Here is a 24,482-nt window from a genome sequence, read left to right on the forward strand (position 1 = left end):
TCGGCTACCACTCAGCGACTAACCAACAACAACAAAGAGGGTCTTGGGATGGAAGGCTGAAAGGCTTCAATGCGAGCAGTGCCAGGAGCCTAGCTAGTGTGGAGAAGACGTGGTGCGGAGGGACTGTGGAGGGGAAAGAGATCTGATTATGGACAAACTTAGGAATGCCAGGAACATGGCTGAGAAGCAAAAGTGGTAAACCTGGATTTTTTTTTTTTTAAGATAAATTACTTCATTAGTTAGAAACACAGTCCACCTTGTTGCATGTCTTAAAAACATTTTAGCACATCTGTTTTCAGTTTTATACCCATTACATGTGCAAATAAGTTAATACACCAGCATTTACTGAGTTTGTATGAGTGCCAGTGTCCACCTACATATGTTATCTCTGCTGGGTCTCACAGGTGGCTTTGTAAGGTCCAGTGGCCCCAACCTGCCCCCACAAGTGGCTCCCTCACACCCTGCTGACCCTGCTTGGTATGTAGACCCCATCCTCCATCACAGACTGGCTGAGAGCCCCTACCATGGCCTCTCAGAACTCCTGCCAGCCACCTACCGGGACCTGCTGCACCTGGGGCGCAGCCACTGTCTGCACCGTGGCCGGGGCCAGAGTCTGCAGCGTGCCATTGGCCGTCTGCGTCAGCACCCGCTGGGCCTGCACCGTCTGCACCTGCTGCTGGATGGTGACTGGCTGCACTTGGGAGGAGGTCACTAGGCTCTGAACTTGCGGCTGAAGGACTTGGGAAGAGAGGAGAAGAAAAGTCACATGGACAAGGAATGCATTCTGTCACCGTAGCTGCGCTGTAACCAAGTGCCTCGGAAGGACCCCAGCTCCCTGCCTGCTTCTGGAGAGGATGTGGAAAGCCATCCACAAGCTGGTCAAGTGGACAAGAAGATCCCGTGAGGGCTGCCTCAATTTCTGAGCTAACGAGTAGAAGCTATTTCATTACTCCAGGTGCTGCAGTGGAGGTGAGGGGGGCTAAACAGCAAATGGCTGCCCCCAATGAGCGAGGTAACAGATGTTAGAACCAACTCCCAGGGCTTCAATGGCCCCCAGGAAATGAATGGAAAGTGAACTTTGGGATGACTGTTTTGGATTTTGCTCTGTCACCTTTCCCCAGACCTGAAACCCCTGAAGCCCGCTGAAGAGCTGGCAGATCCTGTGAAATAAATTAGCACAGCAGGACTAATCCCACCCTGGGCTCCTCACAGGGTCAGAGAGAAATCCCAAGAAAAGGGGCTGGGACACTGCACAGCACAGACACAGTGCAGAAAGTTGCTGGTTGACTCTGCACACAGCCGAGGGCCCACTTTGAGGCCCGCCACTTCAAGAGACAGGGTGCCTACGTCAAAGGTGCGCTCCTCTCCGTGGTGGATGCTCAGATGTTGGCTGGATGCCGGGTTCTCAACCTACAGGAGCTGCGATCCTCCTGGGGCCTGGGTTAAGTTTCAAGACCCATTTCATGCAAGTCTCCACCTCTAGTTCTCAGGATACCCCTGAGCCTACTGTGCCTGTCAGGAGTCTCTGACCACGAATCCTTGAAGCAGGCCCAACAGACATTAAGGTATCTGAAGAGCGGGAACCTGATCCTGCACCACCAGGCTCAGTTAACCAAAACCTCATTCAGACTGGGCCAGATCAGGAAGATTCTGTCATCCCCAGGGAGGCAGAACTCTTCTGCCTCCGCAGTGCCTGCAGACTGGCCCGAAAACTTTTGAACCCACTAAAGGCTATGGCATTTGAGTTCTCGAGTCACCTTGAAAGCTGGTAGCTGCATTCTGGTAGATGACGGGCTGCTGGATGATCCTCGTCTGCGGAGCGGTGCTGAAGGTCGGGGTGATCATAACGGTCTGCGGCGGCAGCGGGGCAGGGGGCGGGGGCTGCGGCTGGGGGCGGGGCTGCAGAACTGGGGCCGCCCTTGGCTGGGTGGGACCCGAGGCGGCGGGCGCCTTGACCTGGAGGGTCGCAGCCTGCGGGGAGGTGGCCGAGGGGGAGAAGGCCGGCAGCGGGACCTGACTGAAAGGCCGCTGCCCGGAGGGGTCCCCGCTCCCAGCTCCACCACCGCTGCTGCTGCCGCCGCTGCCGCCACTGCCGCCACCGCCACCGCCACCGCCGGGGAAGGAGCCGCAGAGAGGCTCTGAGAACAAGTCAGGGAACTCGCCCACTTGATTGCTGACAAACTGCAGCATCTCTGTGAACACACGAGAGGGGGAATTTTACTGATGTCCAAAACGTCTAGTGGGTAAACGTGTGATAAAATGTCTAGGTTGTACCTGTTTGTGTATAGCTTTGGATCTAAAAAATTAAAGAAACTTGAAAAGTATTTGGCATCATAAACAAACAAGATGTTGATTAACTTTTAAATTTGCTTAAGAACCTGAGGCATGAGAACCTGGGCAAACTCCAGGTGATGGGAAGGAACAGGGAGGCCTGGCATGCTGCAGTCCTCGGGGTCACAAAGACTGGGACATGACTCAGCAGCTGAACAACAACTGAGGCGTGAGAAAATCCAACAGCTTTCCCAAGACCAGGGCAGAGATGGGTGACCTCTCTCTCGCGTGGGGACTCAACAGGGCCAACATGGCTGACCAAGGGTGAATGCTACAGGACTTCACTTGGCTCCTGTTCTTCTCCCTCCTTACCACCTCCAGGCTCACCCTGCCCCCTTTCCTCATTGTCTGCATCAGGTCTAATAGGAGCCGCCTCTGTCCTGGGTGAGTGCTGCCTTTGGAGGGGACTGCTGGCCCCATTTTACAGCTGGGGGAGTCGCTGCCCTAAGTCTTTGGGGCTCAGCAGCCTTGCACTGGGAGGCCACCTTCAGTCCCGGCCAGCACTGCTCCCCACGGCAGAGCAGGAGTCGGCCAGACCTGACTCTCCTCACCACAGGCAGGCTCTAGGCCTTCCCGCCATCCTGGGCAATGGAACCCGCAAGGACGACGAAGGTGATGGCCCTGAAGGAAAGATCTTACAGGAGGTCGAGAACAGGGAAATCACTCAGCCAAGGTCACAAAGCACATCAGGGCACAGCAAGGATTAGAACCAGTTCCTGGCCTCCCACCTTCAAGTTTCTTCCACTGCACCATCAGAAGGTCAGGGCAGAACAACCCGGGCCCTGGACTTCTCTGGCTGTGCCCCTTCCCTTAGGGCAAGGAGTCTGTGGGGCTAAGGGCATGTGTCCACTAGAGACCATGCCCCCCTTCTAGATTGTGCTCTTAACTACCTGGGACCCTAAATTCCCAGCCCTGAGGGCCTCAAGCTTGCTTCCAGGGCCTCTTCCTCTGGTTCATCCTCCCAAAGGTTTACCCAAACCGAACTTAATCCACGACCAACAACTCATCTCTCATGACTCCTTCCCTCCCCATAGGGCTGCTTCCCACTGGGAGTCTGGGGCCTCAACAGTGTCCGAGGTATTTTCAGATCTACAATCCTCTACCCGGTCCACATCCTCTCCCTTTTCCTTTCCAATATATTCCCAAGAAGCTACTGCTTGTTCCTAAACTGTGGCATCCTCCTCTCAAACTCTCAAGGTGGCAGGAGGCTCTGATCTGGTCACACAAAGAAAAAAGAAAAACAAACAAAAGCCCTTAAGCGCTATCTCCAACCATTCTCCAAACTTCCACCAGCAAGCCCTTCCCAGGTCTCTAACTGTGTGTGTGCGTGTGCTCATCATGCGTGTGAGAATCTAGGCTATGAAGAGTCTTATCACAGGCAAGCAGAGAGCTACCCAGGGGTTTCTAGTGTGACCTAGCAGTTCAGCACATTTAGTGTTCAGTCAGTTCAACCTGCTGGCAAAACAGCACCTCACAAGATTAAATGACTACACAGTGGTGTTATTTACCAACACCTCAAAACTCAGCTCCGTCCCCACTCAGCCCGTCACCTGTGGGAGGGAGGAGTGGGCAGAATACCACAGATAACTAACTTGCACCAACTAATTCCAATTTCTCATACATGATTATTGAAAAATATCCTCAAATTCAGCACAAAATTTAAACAAAACGATTCAGTGCTGACACGTTCCAAGCACAATTTCTTAAAATGCTTTAAGAAAGTGATTAAGAGAAACCTAATAATTTGTTGACCCTTCCCATAGTATCTGGGGAATCAACACAGAGGACTACTTTGTGAGCCATAAGACTTACTCCTCCACTAACTGCCCTAATCCATGGAAAGTGAAGGAGGGCTAAAGAGGCCAGAGGGCAGATGGGCACAGGCTTTGACACCAGGTGGATCTCCAATCTAATCCGCTGTGTGAACATGGGCAAGTCACTTCTTTCCACATCCCCGTTTCCTCACAAGAGGCTGCCACAAGAAGACTTGGCTTCTTTGTGGTAAGGATTAATAAGATAATGTATGCAAAGTGCTTGGTGAGAGGCTGATCCTTACAAAGATACCTATCAGTGGGATCAGAAGCCCTAGTACACGGGTGCTTGGCTCCCTGTCGAGTGCTCTCCAGAAACTTTTGTGGGGGGACACTTGGGCTGACTGGGGAAAAGTAACGTGCAGAGGTCACACAGCTTAGCTCACAAAGCAGGGTGTGTGTAGGCAGATGGAATGTGACTGCTTAAATTAAAAAAAAAAAATCCTTCTCAACCCACATATGATGAGCTCCAGCAGAGCTATTTCCAGCCAGGTAGACGGGCACTGGGCTGAGGGGCACAGAGGGGCTGTTGAGACTAAGCACTTGAAGAAAGAAGTAAGAAAATGGCTCTGGGAGCCACTGCCGCAGCAGGCGTGCGGGGCCTCCCCAGACCCAGTTGGCCGCAGTGACAGAAGGGCAGGCCGCGCAGGCGCAGATCTGCTCCGTACCCCGGGGCTACCCTCTGGGAGCGTCCCGCATCTCCTGGTGCCTCCCTGCTCCCATCACTCGTGTGCCATGTCATGCAGGCTCCCATGTCCACAAAGAGCCACGAAACCTGGAAAAGAGAGGCCTAAGAGAAGGCAGTTTGTTGTTTTCTGTATAAATAATTTTCTTTCTTTTTGGCCGTGCTGGGTCTTCTTTGCTGTGCGGCTTTTCTCTAGTGGCAGTGCATGGGCTTCTCATAGCAGTGGCTTCTCTTGTTGTGGAGCACAGGCTCAATGGCTGTGGCTCACGGGCTTAGTGGGATCTTCCCAGGCCGGGGATCAAATCCGTGTCTCCTGCATTGGCAGGTATTCTTTCCCACTGAGCCACTGGGAAGTCTGGGTATTTTTATGGAGCTTTGAAAATGCAGCTGGGCAAGACATGGAGCACCAGACACGGGCCTCCTTGGAGCTGGGCCACCGCCTGAGGCGTGCAAACCCCAGCTCACTGGGTGGGGTGCAGAGGCGCTCCTGTCAGTCACCTTCCCCACCAGGCTACCCTCCTGTGTTTAGCTGCTTCATAAACTAAGATTCAAGTTGCCTGATAAAGTAAGCTGGGCCCCAAGAAACTACATGTGAGTTCTGATCATGTAACCAAAATTAGAGGCCCCGGCTGCCACCTGTGCCTGACAGTCCCAGGTTTCATCTGAAGAGACCCCAAGTTCACATGTACTTTACAGGTCCCGGGACCTGGAAGTAACATAAGCCACTGTGTCTGGCTCGGTCCAATGGCATCTACCTGAAATGAGGTAACCTGAAATCCAATCAGATTAATTTCAGTCAGAAATATAGAATCTGAAGTTCCAAATGGGGTAACATCGTTTCCAATACTGCAGCTGGTCAAAAATCCTTTCTGTGGGTGTTTGTTACTGAGCCCTGTTAGGTGCTAGAACTGTTTTACAAAGGTCATTTATTCTTATATTTTGTATTTATTATGGATCTTGGGTTAGACAATGTTTTCTTAAGGATTTTTTTTTAGATGTGGACAACTTTTAAAGTCTTTATTTAATCTGTTACAATGTTGCTTCTGCTTTATGTTTTGGTTTTTTTGGCCATGAGGCATGTGGGATCTTAGCTCTCTGACCAGGAGTGGAACCTGTGCCCCCTGCATGGGACAGCGAAGTCTTAACCCCTAGGTGGCCAGGGAAGTCCCTAGACAATGTTTTAAAATAATTTTCTTTTTTAAACCATAAAAGTAACATATTCACTACAGAAAAATCTAGAAAAAAATTAAATGAAAAAAAAAAAAAATCATCCTGCAATTCCATCACCCAGAGACATCTACCATCAATGTTTTGATGTGTATCTTTATCTAGGCTTCTTCCCATTCAAGGTTTGCTTGCAAACACAAGCATGCACACATGTGGGATAGTTTTACAAAAATGGGATCACACTGGGAAGATGCTATTTTGTCCCTGTTTCTTTTGCTTAATAAAACACAAAGAGTATGCAGTGTCAACCATTACGGACAGAATATCATCCTTTTTGAGAGTCCTACATTCATATTGCATTGTGTTGTGCTGTGCTGAATTGTATTATATTGTATTAATGTACCAGGATTTAACCACTTGGTTAATCACTTAGTGAGGATGAATGAATGCTTTCATCTTTTCGGCATGATGAACAACTCTTACAAAAATCTTGAACAAGGATCTTTCCCCACTTATCTGATTATTTATTTTCTTAAGATAAAGTTCTAGAAATTAGATGGCTGAGTCAAAAGACAGGTATTCTATATATACTTCAGAAAGGTTATAACAATCTATATTCCTACCAGTGTTTTCCCACATTTATTTCTGTCCATTTGATAGTGGGAAAAAAACATCTAATTGTTCTGATTGACATGAATGAGTATTAAATGAGGTTAAATGTCATTCCCCCATTTCACTGGCCATTTGTATTCCTTCTTTGCAAACTGCCTGCTCTTGACCTTTGTTCATCTTTCTACTGGGCTATTTGTCTCTTTTTACTGATTTGAAAAACTTTTACATATTATGGATTTTGCTCTTCCTTAAATATTTGCCCCACTTTGTTGGTTTATTTGTTTTTGCTCAGGAAAAGAGAATGGCACAGTCAGGAGAGTCACCTTGTCCTAGCCCTGTAACCTGGGGTAAGTTTTACCTCTCTGAGTCACAGTCTTCTCACCTATAGAATGTGGCTAACAAGTATACTGAGCTCGTCATGTTGTTAAGAGGTAATCCGCAGAATCTACAGCACAGTGCCTGGCACTTAGTATTCGCTAGTACATGTTATACATAGTGGTTTCTGATAGTTTTGCTTTGACTTTATTTTTGGAAAACTCAGATTTTTTTCTGATGAACTGGATATATTAGGGAATAATTTGGGCATAAATTTTATGTTTACTTATGCATCAAAGAAACACTAAAAAAATGCATTAAACCACACCCAATTGAAATGAGCCACACAGGAAAACAAAAAATGTACACACCTCAAACATCTACCAGCTTCGTTAGGTCACTTGCATGTATTATGAGTTATAACCATCCACATCTGGGGTCAGAATTTCCACTGGACTTCAGATAGCCCTTCTTCCATCACTTCACAGTAACTCATGAACTATAACTTTCCAACACCCACTTCCACAAGCAAACCTCAGGTCTTTTTCAAGGTAGAGTGCTGTATTTCCAAGCCACTTAACATCTTGTTTTAGGGGTTGCTATCTTAGTTATTTATTTTTAGCATTTAAATTTTAATTTTTATTGGGCTATAGTTGATTAACAAAATGTTAGTTTCAGTTTTACAACAGAGTGATTCAAAATCTTTATAAACTATATATACTCTATTTAAGGTTATTATAAAATATTGGCTATTGTTCCTGTGCTGTACAATAAATAAATATATCCTTGTGGTTCGTTTATTTTATACATGGTAGTTTGTACCTCCCTATCTTTTTTTTTCCAGAATGCCTATTCATTTTTTCTCTGTATTTTCTAGTCTCCTACGAAATTTCTGAGTGTTGAGAACCTAACCCCACTTTCCCCATAAGCTCTGTGGTTTTTACTGTGTAATTCTGCATAGTGTAGTACTTTTTAGTAACGTGTATGTTGCATTACAGCAGAACAATTTTAATCCTGTGTAGTAAAATTACCTGGTTTCTGTTCCTCATCCCCAACTTCATAAGGATATTGACCTAAACCTTCTTCACTTACTTTTGTTCATCTTTCACATTAGACCTGCCCAACAGACCTGAGAACACAGAAGCATGGCGTGTAATGTATGTGGAACGAGGACATAACCAGTGGGGGAGAGGGAGGTAAACACAAAATCTAATCCCCAAAACATATCCTGCTTTCAAGCTGATGAACCTGTCTCCCCTCCTAGGATTTTTTTTTTTCTAATTAAAGAATCTTAAAAAAAAAAAAAAAAAAAGTCCAATGTAGACCCCTATCAAACCTGACGGTCAGTGGTAAGGCAACTTTTCATTTGTCCACCATTTTGCTATTTGTGATCACCCCTGCTTCTCAGGACCTGAAACATCTATTATCCCCATTCAGGTCACCTGGAGGAGCAGTAAAGGAGCTAGGCTGGCGACCACTCCCCTCAACATAGAAGCCCTAAAGTGTAAACAATACCAGAAGGAACAGAGTGACAACAACAACAGGCAAACTGCCGCCTTAAAAATCGATCCACTTTGGAGTAAGACATGGCAATACTCCAATATTCTTGCCTGGAAAATTCCATGGAAAGAGGAGCCTGGCAGGCTCCATGGGGTTGCAAAGAGTCAGACACGATTAAGAGACTGAGCACACATAGAGTTATCAGAGAATCTGATAACATCAGAAGGATGAATGAGTCTATTTTACAGGTGCGGCAATTAGGGTAGGGCATTTCTCTAAAAGCCTCATGAATCCATGGTGTCTTATTAAATGTGCACTGGAAAGATAGCATTTGCACACGGTAAATCTGAATATCTTCTGTTTTCTGGAGAATGCCAAAATTCCCCTGTGTTTCAGAGATGTGTGGCAATGGCTTGAACATGTGATAAGAAAGCCTGAGTGTGTTCTACAGCAAGGGCCAACAATTAGACCCTGAAAGACAATTCAGAAAGCAAGGCAGGTCCAGTTGCACCTCAACAAATACCAGCCCAGGAATCAGAAGAGACAAGTCACCTGTGGCAAAACCCACTGATAATTCGAGAATAGAGTCTCTAAGGATTTGGGTCATATGCCACAGAACTCGTCCCTTGATGCAGCATTTAAAAAGACCCAAAGGGAGGTGGGAAAAGAAAAAAGACTGAATTGTGACAAATGGAGAGTTTAAACTACAGTAACTGAGAGATGACAACTAGCGGAATGAGCTCCTGCCCCACCCAAGGGAATATTAGGACTGTTAGAGAAATTAATAAGGTCTTATTTGTACAACTATTATTTTGTGTAAATGTGTGATCTGACAACAAGTACTCTCCAATATTTCCATAGAAAATGTGACTACTTATAAATTTCTTGAAAATAAGTACTCAAGAAATGAAATATCCTCAAGATATTCTTTGAAATTATATGCTATGGCAGCTCTACAGATAAAATTACTCTAGAGATCTCTCAACTAAAAAAAAAAAAAATTTGATCCACTCTAACATGGGGAGGCACATTCATTTGCTAAGAAGCTCAGAGCACAGGGTTAGAATCATGTACTTCAGGGGAATCCTGGGTCACAGTCCTGGGGAAGAGGGAGGCTGGAGGAGGTGCCGAATGACACAGGATGACAAGCGGGTGACTCAGGTATCCTATATTTTAAGCGAAGGATGAGTGAACTCTTTACTGGCAAAGAAACCACAGAGGAAGGTGGAGGTTCTCAAATGCTTGTGTTTCATAACACACACAAATGTGTCACACACTCCTCTGCACATATCGAGTATTACATAATAATACATTGAAGGATTAAGAGAGAAAAGAAAACACAAAGGGAAGGCAAGTCATTATCGGACGGCCTCTGGTCTGCCCTGGCTCTCTCGCCACCTGCCCAGGCTGGGCATCAGGGGCAGCCCCGGAGGACCCGGCTCAGCTGACCGGTGCCATTGGCTCTCGGCCAAGAGAACCCGAGCCAGCTCTTGAGTTCCAATCGAAAGACAGCGACCTGCGGCACTACCTTCAGTTGCTCTTTTCTTCTTTCCTCTGTAGTGAGCTCACTGTGAATTTCCGGCAGGTCTCCTTCCACAGTATCACAGGGTTCTCTCTTTGCTCCCCGCTGCCTTGATTTCAACCACAGCCTTCCACCCGGTGACAATCGTCCTGAGTATCTTGTTGGGCCAACAATCTTTCAAAGCAAATCAAACTTCTCTAGCAGGAGCTTCATAGGTTCCCACCAATGGCTCCCTCCGACTCCAAGGGATTTCACTTCCCACTCACTTTAGCTCGTCATTCACCCTGGAAAAGTACCCACTCCCTTCCTTGTCAGCACAAGCCTTTGGGAGGGGAGGAGGGGCTCTTTCTCTGAATGCGATCACCTGCCTCACCCTTTCTGCTTGTTACAGCCTTCTTCCTTTTAATTGCAAAATTCCATTTCAAAACGACTTACAATTTCTTTCACCAAGGACACTTTTCTACCTCAGGTCTAGCCATTTTTTAGCTCCTGAACCCAGCTGTGATTTGTTTAAAAAAAAAAAAAATTGTCCAAAACTTGAAAATAAGCGGGGGGAAAAAAAGTACAGTGTCTCTAAAGTCCTACCTGTCTACCTAAAGGTCATTTGACGCTCTCCAGAAACACAAAGTGGTCTGACTTCCTCTTTACTACTCATCAGGCAAACATTCTGTAAAATGAGATGTTCACATGTAGAAAATAAACAAGTTCCAAATGACTTGTCTGGAGAAAAAGATAACCTTGAAAGCTTTGTCTTTATTGCCCTACAGGACATTAACCAGTTATGTATCTGAATTTGCAATCTTACTTCTTTCCTACTATGTGAGTATCAGTTTCTTGCATTCTCCTTGAATCCACCTTTGTCATCCTGCTCTTTTCCTCAGCAATCTTCACAAATCTTCAGTACATACTAATGATATACTGGCATAAGAGTATGCTTCTAACATTAAAAAGTTTATTTTGTCATATTACATCCAGTAAGACATGTTTTTTAATACTTGCCTTAGATCTTGTGCTCCACAAGCACCTAGACAAAACCTTCTACTCCCTGGGCCTCTCTAGGCACTCAGCGCTCTGGTAGTTAAAAGACTTGGTATCAACTTGGCATCACTGAGATGCCCTCACATGCAACCTTCATGCACTCTATAAAAACAGCAAACATGCTTTCTGAACCAAAAGTGGAAAGGACACCGCCTCACGATGGGACAAGATGTTTTTGAAATTTGGGTTACCCAGGAAAATCTGGACAAATTTCTGCAATTTCCACAAAGCTTCCACTTTTGGTGAAGTAGGTATATAAATGCAAGGTTTTAAATGTGTTGAACACCCACTGTGTGCTGGCGCAGAGATGACAAAACACCCCTTGACCTCAAGGAGTTAGTGACAGTGACAGATCTGGTGGTGACAGTCACAGCAGATGAGGACAACACAGGGGATGTGATAAAATCACTGACTCCAGCCGGTCAAGCAGCTTCCTCAAGAAGCTGGAATGAAGGCTGACCAGGATACCGGGGAAATTCTAGGCCCGGGGAATCTTGTAAATCACGGCTCAGAGGCCTGAAGCTGCATGGTGGGCAGCGGCAGGGCTCCAGGCTGGGCAGGTGGTCAGGACCAAATCCTGAAGGGGTCTGCAGTTCATGGTAATGAACTTGGTCTCTCTCCTTCTTAAAGAAGGAAAAGCTACAGTCAGCAGTCCAGCAATGCTCTAGGAAGGGGAGCCCTGTAGCTCAACCCTGCTCACTCTGGTTTGTATAGGGGGCTGCTGGCCTGCCCAGAGCCCCCAGACATCATATGTTCATTAAGAATCATTCTGAGCAAAGACGTAGGGCTGAGTTCTGACTTGAGAGGAGAATATCAAAACAGCTAAAACAAAAGTTAGAGTAACTTTATCAACAGAGGAAGAGACTTCTGAAAATAGATTAAAGGGAAGTTTTGTTTTTTTTTTAAATTTTTGGCCGTGCCACACAGCATGAGGGCTTAGTTCCCTGACCAGGGATTGAAATGTACGCCTTGCAGTGGAAATGTGGAGTCTTAACCACTGGACCACCAGGGAAGTCCCCAAAGGAAAGTTCCAGTTATGTACGAAAACTGGGAAACAGGCCACCTATCTAAGGGGTTGTGTGAAGGGAGTATGGCAAACAATCATACTAAAAAAGAAAAGCAGGATGTTGAAAAGTTAAACCAAGAATTAACTGGAAGACCAAAGAGAATGGGGATTCCCAAGTTTAAATTCAAAGAGCGCTTTCTGTGTGAAAATCAGAAGGCTGGTTGGAACTCTCATAATGTAATTGTGCTGCCTCTGGGAAATTAACTGATCTCTCTGAGACTCAGTTTCTCTACTTATAAATATGGGAACTATCCAAACTCCAATGGATATATATTAACATATAGGGATATGATCAGCACATACTAAAATGTCTTTGACTTTTTCATAGTTTCTTTTTTAACTTAACATTTGAAAAAGGGTTATTTGTAGGTTATCTTCCAATTTAATCGTTTTTTTTCCAATTATTTTTATTAGTTGGGCCAATTTAACTTTTGAATAAAAGCCAGCAGTCACACTATTGATGTTTAAAAGCAAAAACAACTCAGTGAAAAAGCTAATAAACTTATTTTCTAACTAGAAATCATATTTATATTTTATTCAAATGCAGAGAAGGTGGTTATGATTGAAATTAAATTCACTTCCTATTGATTCTATGTGGACAACATAATAATAGCTGTCACTAATACCTACTTACTACTTCACACAAACCCAGATGCCAGTATTACTATTCTACTTTACAGGTCACGAAAACTGAGGTTCAGGGAAGTTAAACTATTTGCTTAAGCCCTTCATATAAGCTACAAGATCTGAATTTATATCTGTATTGAGGTCTGCATATCTCTTCCATGCACTCTATTTCCCCCCACAAAACAAACATTTCTTGGATTTTACAACCAGGGAGAAAGATGCAAGATGGACCTGTAGCAACAATAAAGTCTGGGGGCAATCTGGGTGTGGGTAGAAAGGGGGCACTTAATGTAACCCACCTCATGACTCCCAATACTAAGTTCAATTTTAGTGAAAGAAGATCCAGCTCAGGGTAACACTCATGTAAATGACTCATGGGGGAGTAGAGGAGAGAGATTTTTGCCTGACTGTATTTTGCCAGCATACTTTCCTTCCAAAGTAGTAAATCTTTCTCCAGATGAGACCTTCTGCCTTGACAAGATGCTCCTTTCCAGAACACCCCTCTTTCTTCAAATAAAGAACAAACCAATAAGACACATCCCTTAAGATCTGCATTCAACACACATTAACTGAGTGCACAGTGTGCCAGACACAAACTGAACACATCAAGAGGCACGTGTTCTGGCGGAGAGACCCTGTGTGAGCACCTGCCAGGGTCAGGTGCTGTGTGCTGGTATGATAAAAGGTCCATGTGCAGGAGGACACTGTCAGAGTACATTTCCTAAAAAGCTGCTGTTGTTGATTTTTACTGCAATTCATCTCATGCTTGTATGTGAGCACTTAGAGACAAAAGTTAAATGTGATCTTTTGCTTTTTTTTTTACTAGAAATGAACTTCATTGGCAGTGTCACCCAGTTGTGTCTGCTTTTAACACCTTGCTTGCGCAAACTTCCACTCATCATGGTATACGATTCAAATCGCCCTGTGAGGTAGCTTTAAGTACTCTTTTAAATGAGTTAATATATGCATAGCACTTAAAACAGTGTCTGGCACAGAAGTGCTTGAAAGTGGTGATGGTGGTGGGGGTTGTTACACTGGAAGAAATAAGCCCAAGTCCAATGAGGTGTCTTAGGCAGGTGAGTCCACAAAGGCTCCATCCTGCTCCAGACGTCACCCCAACAAGCACGCTGGGGGGGCTTCCTCTCAGGAGCCCTCCACCCCTGGGACTGTCCCACCTCGCAGCAACTGTCCCCACCCATGGGAGAGCCCCACCCTGGGTCCCAGCTGGGAACCCAGGTCTTACCCAAGACCACATCAGAGGCATCAGATCTGTTGACCACCCACATTTGAAAGGCTGTCTATCTTGTTTCTTTATTCCTTTGAAATACATGCTTTTAGAAACAGATCAATAGACTTTGAGAACAACAATTAAGAAAAAACTCAAGTCAATGACTAGCAGTAATAATAAAAATAGTATAGCAATTGTTCACATTTCCTGAGCTCTTATCACGTGGTAGCAATTACGTTAAGCACTTGACATGGATTTCATCACTTCATCTTCCCAACACTTTGAGATAGGTGCCTTCATCAACTCCACTTTACACACAATGAACACTAGGCACAGAGAGGTTAAGGAACTTGTCCAGCATCACTCGTCAGCTGGGAGCTGGGACTGAAGAGTCAAGTTCTTCTCAGCCACCACCCTGGACAGATGCTTTGCTTCTGTTACCATGTGGATGTCACCAGACAGAGCCTTGTTCTCGAACGGGAACAAACATCCCCAGCTCGGGAAGGAAAAGCGTGTCAACCCAGGTGTCCTGCACCTCCTGCCCCTTCATCTGCTCCCACCCTGCATCACACTGGTTTCTCTCTCTCTCTCCCACAACACAGAGACTGAAAGCTGAACAACAGGCAGAGAGAAGACTCTCAGGAACACCCCTGCACAATGTTCAGGGGGTGGCGCTGCACAGTGCCAGGTGACCGAGTGTCCACAAAGTCTGGCAAAAGCCACTTCTTCCACTTAACTGTCCTCCTGGGGGGCAAAGTTCCAAAGCTGGGGATCTCAGCCTTTCCCAGTCCTTAAAACATTCAGTAAAGCAACCATACTCCAAGAAAAATTTATTTTTAAAAAAGTCATTCAGGCAAAAGTGAAAGACCTGTGACTCACCAACCTACCCTTCCCCAAATCATTACCACACCCCCAAATCTCCCTCAGACTAAGGACAAAAATAATATTTCCAAAGCAGGTTACTAACCCCTGCTACAAATCACCAGCCAGCACGTTCATACCCACTGTGCACTGCGGTGCTGGGAGCTCGGGGAACCCGCATACAGCACAGACTCCCAAGTGTCAGTTCCCTTCCCACCCAGCAAGCTCACAGGGAAGAAACCCAAGCAACCCAGAAACTGTGACAAGGGTGAACAGGCAGGTGCCTCACAGAGGAAGGGCTGTCAGAAGGCAGAGAAAGGGCTGACTCATTCTGGCAGGCAGGGAAAGCAGAGCCTCGAAGGGCGAAGAGACGTTTGTGACTTAGAGAGAGGCATGGGTAGGTGCTGCAGGCAAAGGGAACGGTATGAGCAAAAGCATAGCACCAAGAAATGTTCTGGAAGGAGCTTCGGCAGAGCACGTGAAACAGAGTGGAGAGACGGAGCTGCCCACACCTGAGCTGTGAAGGGCCTCACTGAAGCCGCCTGCCATGGCACAGAAAACACGGCGGACGTCTGCCATTTCTGCTCTGTCTGCCATCCTTCAAGCCGAACCTCACATGCACGCTGATCTTCCTTCTGGAGAACCCACACTGGGTTCTCAGCAGTAAGGTTTCCTGCCAGGCGGCTCTGAGGAATGCATGCGCCCACCAGGAATATGACTCTAGGAAGCGGGGACAAGCAGAGGCCACTGAGGCGGCGGGTCCTAAACAGGCTGCTCCGGCCTCTCCTTAGCAGGACTCTGCTGCCGAGCTGCCCTTGGCTCTGGCCCACGTTCCCGGCCTGGCTCTCCCGCTTCTCTGATCAGTCCACGCACTGTCCTGCCAATAAACTCCTTTTCTACTTGAGCTACTCAAAGCCAGCTTCTGGGGCTCATCGCCAAGCCTGCCAACTGAGAGCACACGGGAGCAGGAGAGGGGCCTGATCAAAGCTACGTCTGAGAAAGGCCACAAAACACAGCTATCAAGAGGACAGCCTGCAAACTGCCCGAGCACGGTGGGCAAGCCTTACGAAGCGGCCGTCTGCTCAGCCTGGGACACTACTGCGCCTGCTCCCCTGGCCGGTGCCCCTCCTGAACTCTACCCCAGATCTTACCTTCCACAGTGGAATCTTTGGGGGTGTACCCTGGTGGGGCTCTGGCACATTAGAGTTTGAGACCCTCGGTCCTACACTATGTTCTGGCCACAATGAATCACATATTCCCAAACATGTCAAATTATTCCAAACACCCTGCCTTTCCGAATTCTCCTTTCTAAAATGCTATTCACTCATCCTTCACAACTCAGCTCAAATGCCAGTCTCTGTGAAGACTTTCCTACTCCCCTTCCTTAGTGTTTCAAAAACTTGGGATTTTGTTCCTCTGTTCTGGTCTCTGTTGCATTTTGCTCTGTATTGTGACTGGCTGCTTAGATGTCAGCTCCCTGAAAGTTGAAACTTGTTCATTCATCTCTAATACCTGAGTCTAGTGATACGCTAGCTTGTGTGGGACCCAGCAGAGAGCACAGATACGTAGCACAGAGCTAGGAACATAGTGGATACTCAGGCGGAAGTGGGATGAATAAATTTCTTAAATTAAACTTAAAAAATTTAAAAAAACTTCTGACCAGAACAGGGGTTCCCAGACAGGCTTCCGGAGTAAAGGCATCTCCCAATTCATTCCCACAGGGTAGGGAAGAGTATGAGCTCATGTCAGAAGGCCCAAGTTGACTCCTAACGCCACTTCATCAGAGCAGTAAATCTCGGGCAAATCATTTTATCTGTCTCTATGTCTTCATCTGCAAAATGGGAATAAAATCAAGCACCTCCCAGCACTGTCAGAAAGACAAATGTATCAAAGGGACTTTTGTAACGTGTTAGGCCTGGCAGGAATGTTTACACTTAGGAAGAAGCAGTATTTCCATGAGTTGCTATGGGATGATGAGGACCTAAGCCAAGAAGACTCCAGTTTAACAAGGCAGTTCCACATCTGGTTCAGCAGCCAGAATTTCATCACTGATCCAATCTAGTCCCTGAACCCAACAGACCAGTTCCAAGGGACAGATGCAGAAGCCACATTATAAGGGACATTTAGACATGTGTTCATTAGCAATTCCGAAGGCCTGAGAGATGCAGAAAGAGCTGTTTTCCAGCTTCCAAGCCGTTCAATGGTTGAGGATTAGTTTCTAAACAGAGGTTTCCCCAGAGATCCTTCCTTTGAGGCCTTGCTCTGGGATCCTGCTACTCTTTAAAAAATTCCATCATGTCAACAAAGTTTAACCCGTGAGGCTTGTGGTCCAGAGATGGAACACTTGACCTTGTTCTGTGACTGCTCCTTTGTGTCCGCCCACCACACCTACAGAAGCCCTTTCAAAAGGAAAAAATAAACATTTCAAAACTGTATTCTAAAAAAAGGGCCCTTGGTCCTAAGAGTCCACTTGCAACTTGGAGTTCTTATTCACTCTCAGGTAAGAGTCAAAGAGAACGTTATACTCCCTGCCCTCTTCCATGCATGTGCTGTAGCTTCAGGCAAGTCTCAGAGCACCTGTGACGCAGACAGCCCCAGTCCCTGCTCTGCAGCAGGACAGAGGCTTAGATAAGTGCTGTGGGATCCACGGAAGCCACTTGAAGCGTCCAGCACAGGGCAGACCCTTCCTGATAAATACATGTGGACTGAAGGGAAACCTGAGCAGAGGAGGCTGGTCTCTCCAGCCCCAGCCCACCACCCGCCTAGTATTCACAAATCTGAAGCCCCCTACATCAGATGGGGATTTGGCATGAGGGGGAGGAAAAGTACATGGATTTTGGAGTTGGACTGAGGTCACCAGTTTACAACTTACTAGCTCTGATCTGGGCCTCAGTGTCTTCATCTGTAACATACCATGCAACTGGAGAAAGAATTAAAAGCAAAAAGACAGTGTAGGTAAAAGGCCATACACACCGTGTGAAGGCAGGGACCTTGCTCACCCTGACAGGGCTATAGCCAGAGCCCAGCACAACACAGGCCCTCTGAAAGGGTCTCGACTGCAGAGCTAACCAGACACTGCGCTGAGCACATAGTGGATGCTGCCTACAGTGTGATTTCAAAACCTGATGAAGGATGGAAAAGAAGTGGCGACTGCAGAGAGAGTTGATAATTAATAAAGAATAAGACAGTCACATTTACCTAGAGAACTAGGTAAATCCTGATGCACCTCAGGATAAATGACAGTACCTCTGTAGGATCAAGATGAAATGGTCCCATATTCATTATCAAATATGGTGTACGTCTGTAGGAAGAATCACACGATGGGAAACAGTTATTGCATGTCAATTTCGGTCCTGCCCAACAAATAATCACAGAAAGTCTACCCGTCTAGCTCAGAAAAACCACCCCCGTTGACTTTTAACAGTTCAAAGAAAAGTGCTGTGAGAGGTGAGGCTATTCATAACCAAAGGGGATTTCCTAAAATATCTGCAGATTTTGGTGAAAAGTAGTCATAAGAGAATTAGAACGAAGAACATTATAGGAATACAGAGTCCCAAAGAACTTTTATGCAAGGATAGAGGAGTCACACTGTTGGCAGCAGACAGAGCTGCCACCAACACACTGAATAAAGGGAACTTGGACAGAAGAGAGTCCCGATGAGACAATGTAAAACAAGAAGTCATTTATCAAGTTCCCCAAGGCAGAGGAGGGCTGAAAATAAGGAACTGCTGTACCTTTAGAGCAATTCTAAACGTACGGAGAGCAAGCCAACCCGATGAAGGATCACTCCAAGAAACCAAGTGGAGCAGAGGAGTAACAGAGTCGCAACCACTAGGGTTCTGGGCAAGCAAAGGGAACATCAGAAGCACACGAAGGGACTGCTCAGGAAGTTGGTGGCTGCTCACTGACTGTCCAGTGGTCTCAAGTACAGGAAAGGCAAATGAGGAACCAGGAGGCCAGGACAAAGGAGCCTGTTATCTGTGCATTGTTGGGGGGCTGGGTGGCATCAGCCCTAAACTGGCATAGAGAGAGGCAGAATAAAGGGACCAGAGTTTCAGACTCTAGCTGGAAGCTAAGGAGGACAGACCTTCTCCTCCACCGTGGTGGGGGAGTAAACTGGTCCATCCAGCGTGGAGAGCATTGGACAGAACCTATCGAAACCACAAAGGAGTCAGAAGAGGATGTTACTTCCTGCCCCTTCCTTTCATATGTTTTATCTCTTTTGATTCTGGCAGCACCTGTGATGTAGCTATCACCACCACACCTTGAGGGAGCAACCCCACCTCTAGTCATTCATCCTGCACCTATACCTGCACATAGATTTCTCAAGTGGCTCAGTGGTAAAGAATCTGCCTGCCAATGGAGGAGACACTGGAGATCCGGGTTCAATCCCTGGGTCAGGAAGATTCCCTGGGGAAGAACCAGTGACCCAGTCCAGTATTCATGACTGAGAATCCCACCAACAAAGGAACCTGGTGGGCTATAGTCCAGAGGGTCGCAAAGAGACATGACTGAGCACGCACACATACTTGCACATGTGTGAAATGATGAACTTACAGAGCTATTCACACCAGCACATTTTTCATAGTAAGACTGGAAACACCCTCAAATGTCCACCAAAAAGGGACTGGGCAGATGAGTTACAGTTCATCTATATAATGGGAAATCATGCAACAGTGAAGAAGACTGGAAAGATCTCTAACATCAACACTGGCAGAAAAACAACAAAACTTATAGCATGCTAGCTATTTGTGAAAAATAAAAAGGGGAGCAAAAGTGAAAATCCATACATTCTATTTGCTTCTATCTGCATTAAGTTTTGAAGGATGTAAAGGAAATGAAAAAATGAATAACCTGGGGGTTGTGGACCCTAAGTAGATGATGACAGGGCTGGGGGCAAGACTTTCCATAGTATCCCTCTCATATTTTTTATTTTGCTTTATGAATGTATCATTAAAAAAATATTTTCCAAGTGGTAAGTTCCAATCACCACAGTAATTTATCATATTGAAAAAGTTTTTTTTTTTTAATGAAAGGGCTACAGCTGGCAGTGTGTAAGAGCTATCACCCAGCTCTTGACTTGAAGAGTCCTTGATAAGAAAAACACACCAATGAACTAACTCCAAAGTGATTTGCTCATCTGTGTTCAGGGCAACAGTACTCAGGTTAATGAAAAAACTGCAAATGATGAAAATGCTCCACAGGGGCCTGAATAGGCATTTGCTTCCTTAGATGAATTACACTGGATCAGGTGACAATTACACCTCAACTGTTTCCATGTACAGCAACCCGTAAGTGAAAATGCTATAATGTTTCATGTGCACTTTAATATAAAGTTCATACACAAACCCAGCAAGAGAGGCAATTTGATATTCAGGGGGCACTATTTTAATAAAGTTGCTTAAGAAGTTCCTTTATTAATTATGAAATTAAGGAAAGAAAAGATCTATTCGATACAGAAGGAAAAATTCACTTTTTAAAAAAAGCCACGTCTGGGCTGAGTATGAGGATGACAGAAAAGACTGAGAGACAGGCAACGCTCAGAACACTGGGCCACAGGCCCGGAGTGAGTGTGACAACGTTTGTCAAGGGCGAGACCAAACAGACCCAGGAAGGAGAAGAAATCCAGGGAGACTGGATTGGAGGTGTGAGCAAGCCCAGAAGATGTATCCCAGGAAATGGAACTGGATGAAACCAGGAGCTAAAAATTCATAGAAAATAAACAAGCTAAGAGCAACAGCAGCTCTTTCAACCCAGACACTAGCACCAGTGATACATACTTCAGGGTCAAGACAAAGCTTAAATCTTGAAAATGGGGTAAGAGGTAGATGGAGGCTCCACCTCTGAGCAGTTTTTCCAAAGCATGACTCACTGGAGAGACATGGAGTCAGTTTCTACCCCTCTCCTCACCTCCTCCCCCACCCCAGGCTGGCCACTCCAACCTTCCCAGTGACGTGGACACCAGGCTAGGGGCCCACCCAACACCTTGAACCTGAAGCGCTTTCCTTTCCTCATTAGACACACCTTTACAGAGTGCCTCTTTAGTGCCAGGTAGTGTTCAGGGACTCTGCCAAGACGGAACTGTCTGCCGGGAGAAGCAGCAGAGGCCCAAGAGACAGTGCCACCCAAAGGCTCAGGAACCGCAGGTTTCTCGGCAAACAGGAGGGCAGGCTGGGTGACCAGCAGGGGGACCGCATGCAGGCAGGTATCTGACTCTGTGAACCCTTCAGAGCCCACCGAGCAGGCACAGACCAACCGCTCAGTCACATTAGCGGACATCTTTGTGGAGTTCAGAGCACCAGGGATAAAGACAAGAGCCCACAAGCTTCCAGGGAAAACAGGTCACACAGAGAGGGTAGGAGTCAAAATGGTATCAGATGCCCAACTACTGAAAGCTAGCAAACAATGAGGCAATGCCTTCAGCCTGAAATTCTAAACTCACCCAAACTATAAAATTGGAGAGGTTAGGATAAAGATATTTTTAGATAGGTAAGGTCCCCCCAAATTTACTTCTAATGTACTCTTTCTTAGGGAGCTACTGGAGGATGTGCTCCATCAAAACAAGGGAGTAAAAATAAAACACACACCAAAAAAATAAGGGAATAAGCCTTCAACATGCCCCTGACCCCAGCTGATAGTCAAGGGTAGCCCCCATATAAACGAGGAACAACAGACCTCAACCAACCATCAGACAGAGCAAAAAGAGGGAAAGTTTCAGAAGAGACATCAACAAGGGGAATAAAAAGAACTGACCACCAAACTGAGCTTCTGTCACAAGATTTAGGACTAAGTTAGTTATAGGAACATGGAAAGTAAGCAAGTGAATAAATGGGGCTATTATAAACCCTAGGAAAAAACAAACAGCGACAAAAACCGTAGAGGATCTACCCAAGAGAAAAGAAAACATCCCCACAGAAAAATCTGTACACGAATGCTCACAGCAGCTTCATTTAGAATAGCCAAAATGTGGAAACAACCTAAATGTCCAACAAGTGATGAATCGATAAAACATGGAGTATCCATATAAGGGAACACTGGTGCAACAAAGATGAACCTCAATCTTATACTAAGTGAAGAAGGCCACTCAGTGTATGATTCCCTTCACATGAAATGTCCAGAACAGGCCAATTCACAAGGACAATGTAAATTAGCTTGCTGAAGTTTCTCCAACCTTCTCCATTGAGAACCACTACCCCTACTTGCCCTCCTGACTATGTTCTCATTTATCTAGCCTTAGACCACTTCACCCAATCATTTCATCCAGTGGATCTCCTAATTGCCAAATCCCATGAGTCCTTTCAGAGCCTTGTCATCCTTGCTGTCTTCTAAAGCCCTGTCTCCATCATCCACTGTTCCTCAAAAAGCTCACTTCCTCTTAGGTTATTACACTTCCCTTGCCTGTCCAGTTCCATCTTTTCCTCTCACCTCTGTCCTCAGCTCATCAATCTGAGTGACTAGTCTTCAATCTCCACCCCCAGTTTTGATGTTCTCCTGAGTATGTCTCTCGTTTCCTACTAGTGCCTCAATTTCAGTCCATTTAAAGACAAATTTTCATCATCTCCCCAAACCAGCTCTTCCTGCTAGCTTCTGAACCCTCCCAATGCCCTACATCAAAGCCTAAATGGGAACTTAAATTCCACCTCTGCTCTATCTTCAGGACCAAGTTTCACTGAGGCCAAGTCCTATCATGTCCAGCACCTTGCACAATGGCTACTTCCTCTTCCCATCCTGTCACTCTCTTAGGATTGTCATCGCACACCCAGATGGCTGTCTCCTTGAGGCAGGCATGACTATCATGTCCAGCACCTTGCACAATGGCTACTTCCTCTTCCCATCCTGTCACTCTCTTAGGATTGTCATCGCACACCCAGATGGCTGTCTCCTTGAGGCAGGCATGAGTTCTCTAGGTGGTAGATACCCTCTCTCCCCCACCACACACAAACAAAAAAAAATATGTGTTCATACCCACAGAGTCTCTTCTTCAGCTGACTAGCTCCCAGAAGCATCTAGCCCTGATCTGATCCAACACCAAGGGCTGAGCTTAATATTAATTATTCGACTCCTGCGTAGCTCAAAGTCCTTGGACTCATTCAAACATTCCACAAATATTTAATTCTAGGTGAAAGAAACAAAACAAAGGTCCTGGCCCTCATAGGGTTGATGTTCTGGAGAGGGGTGTATGGGTGAGCATTCAAGGATACCTGCAGACCACCCGTCTTCAGCCTACTCAACTTTGCTCTAAGACCTGAGTCCAGGGCCATCTCTTTGGTGTGGTCTTCCTGGTAAGCCAGTATTTACCAAGCTCCATCCACACTCACTGACTTTCACTAACTGCCCTGTATAACTGAGCTGTTCTACACTCAGTATGCTTACCAAGTGGCACAGTGGTAAAGAGTCTGCCTGCCAATGCAGGAGACAAAGGAGATGCAGGTTCAATCCCTGGGTCGGGAAGATCCCCTGGAGGAGGAAATGGCAACCTACTCCAGTACTCTTGCCTAGAGAATTCCATGGACAGAGGAACCTGGTGGGCTATAGTCCAAGGGGTTGCAAAGAGTTGTACAGAACTGAGCATGAGTGCACACCACACACACACACACTCTCTCACACTAGTTTTATCATCATTCATCTCAAGCTCCACAAAGCCATAAAATTCTATCTTCCCTATCTTCTCATGTTCCCTATAGCTCAGAAACTACAGCTGGCATGTGAATACTTGTTGATCAATGAAGACAGGGAACCACTTTACCCCAAATCTAACATGGAGCCCTGTGAAGCCACTTAACCACTGTGGGAGTTCCCAGAATGTTCATTTTACTCAACAATCTATAGGGATAAGGTTACTACTTAACCACCAGGTAGTTCACAGTGGACTTCCCCAGTGGCTCAGCAGTAAAGAATCTGTCTGCAATCTAGGAGACACAGGAGATGTGGGTTTGATCTCTTGGTCGGGAAGATACCCTGGAGAAGAGCATGGCTACCCAGTCCAGTATTCTTGCCTGGAAAAATCCCATGGACAGAGGAGCCTGGCAGGCTATAGTTCATAGGGTCTCAGAGTCAGACACGACTGAAGCGACTCAGCATGCACACACACACTTTAACACATTATAAATTTATAAATGAAAACAAACAGGGATCAGTTTCGGAATGGGAATGCAAAATCCACACAAATATCTTTGTGTGAGGCTGCTGGTAGACAGTTATACATATTCCTTACTGCTGTGTAAGCCTGGGTAAGTTAATCAACTGCCTTGAGCCTCAGTTTCAGGATCTATAAAAAAGAGATTAATGTAGTATAACAAGCACTGTCTACCTGATGCAACTTGTTAAGGATTGAGAACACTGATGCCCACTAACTGCTTAACACGGTGCCTGGCACACAAGTGCTCACGACATGTTAGTTGTCCTTGTTAAGTTCCAAGAACCTCCCTCCCTTCATTTGTCAACACATCTCTGTATTTGGGAGCATCCAACAGAAAAAGTCTGTGGTTAGATTTAGGGCTTCATTTAAGAGTCTTACCACACTGCCTGGATGACCAAAATAGGAAAACAAGGTCAGGCCACAGGGTTGTTACAGAAGCAAAATAAGAAATGGATCCTTTTCAATTAGCTGCTGCCACTGTCTCTTCCCCTGGAAGAGAATCCTCTGCTGCCTTGGTTTCTTCATCTGTATAATGAGACGAAGCCTTCATACCTGCCTGCAAGGCTGTAGTAAGATCCTG

At 46.0% G+C, this 24,482-nt stretch overlaps 1 protein-coding gene across 1 annotated transcript in view; it reads right to left on the reverse strand.

The window, feature by feature from the left end:
- SREBF2 (sterol regulatory element binding transcription factor 2) overlaps positions 1-24,482 on the reverse strand; it is a 56,539-nt gene that overhangs the window by 30,592 nt on the left and 1,465 nt on the right. Inside the window, exons 2-3 of the mRNA XM_061124429.1 lie at positions 1,758-2,192; positions 557-738 (exon numbers count right to left, since the gene is read on the reverse strand). Of these exons, the coding sequence (XP_060980412.1) occupies positions 557-738; positions 1,758-2,192 (617 nt within the window). The remainder of the gene's footprint in view (positions 1-556; positions 739-1,757; positions 2,193-24,482) is intronic.

The sequence above is a fragment of the Dama dama genome, chromosome 22, assembly GCF_033118175.1.
Source record: "Dama dama isolate Ldn47 chromosome 22, ASM3311817v1, whole genome shotgun sequence".
Taxonomy (NCBI): domain Eukaryota; kingdom Metazoa; phylum Chordata; class Mammalia; order Artiodactyla; family Cervidae; genus Dama; species Dama dama.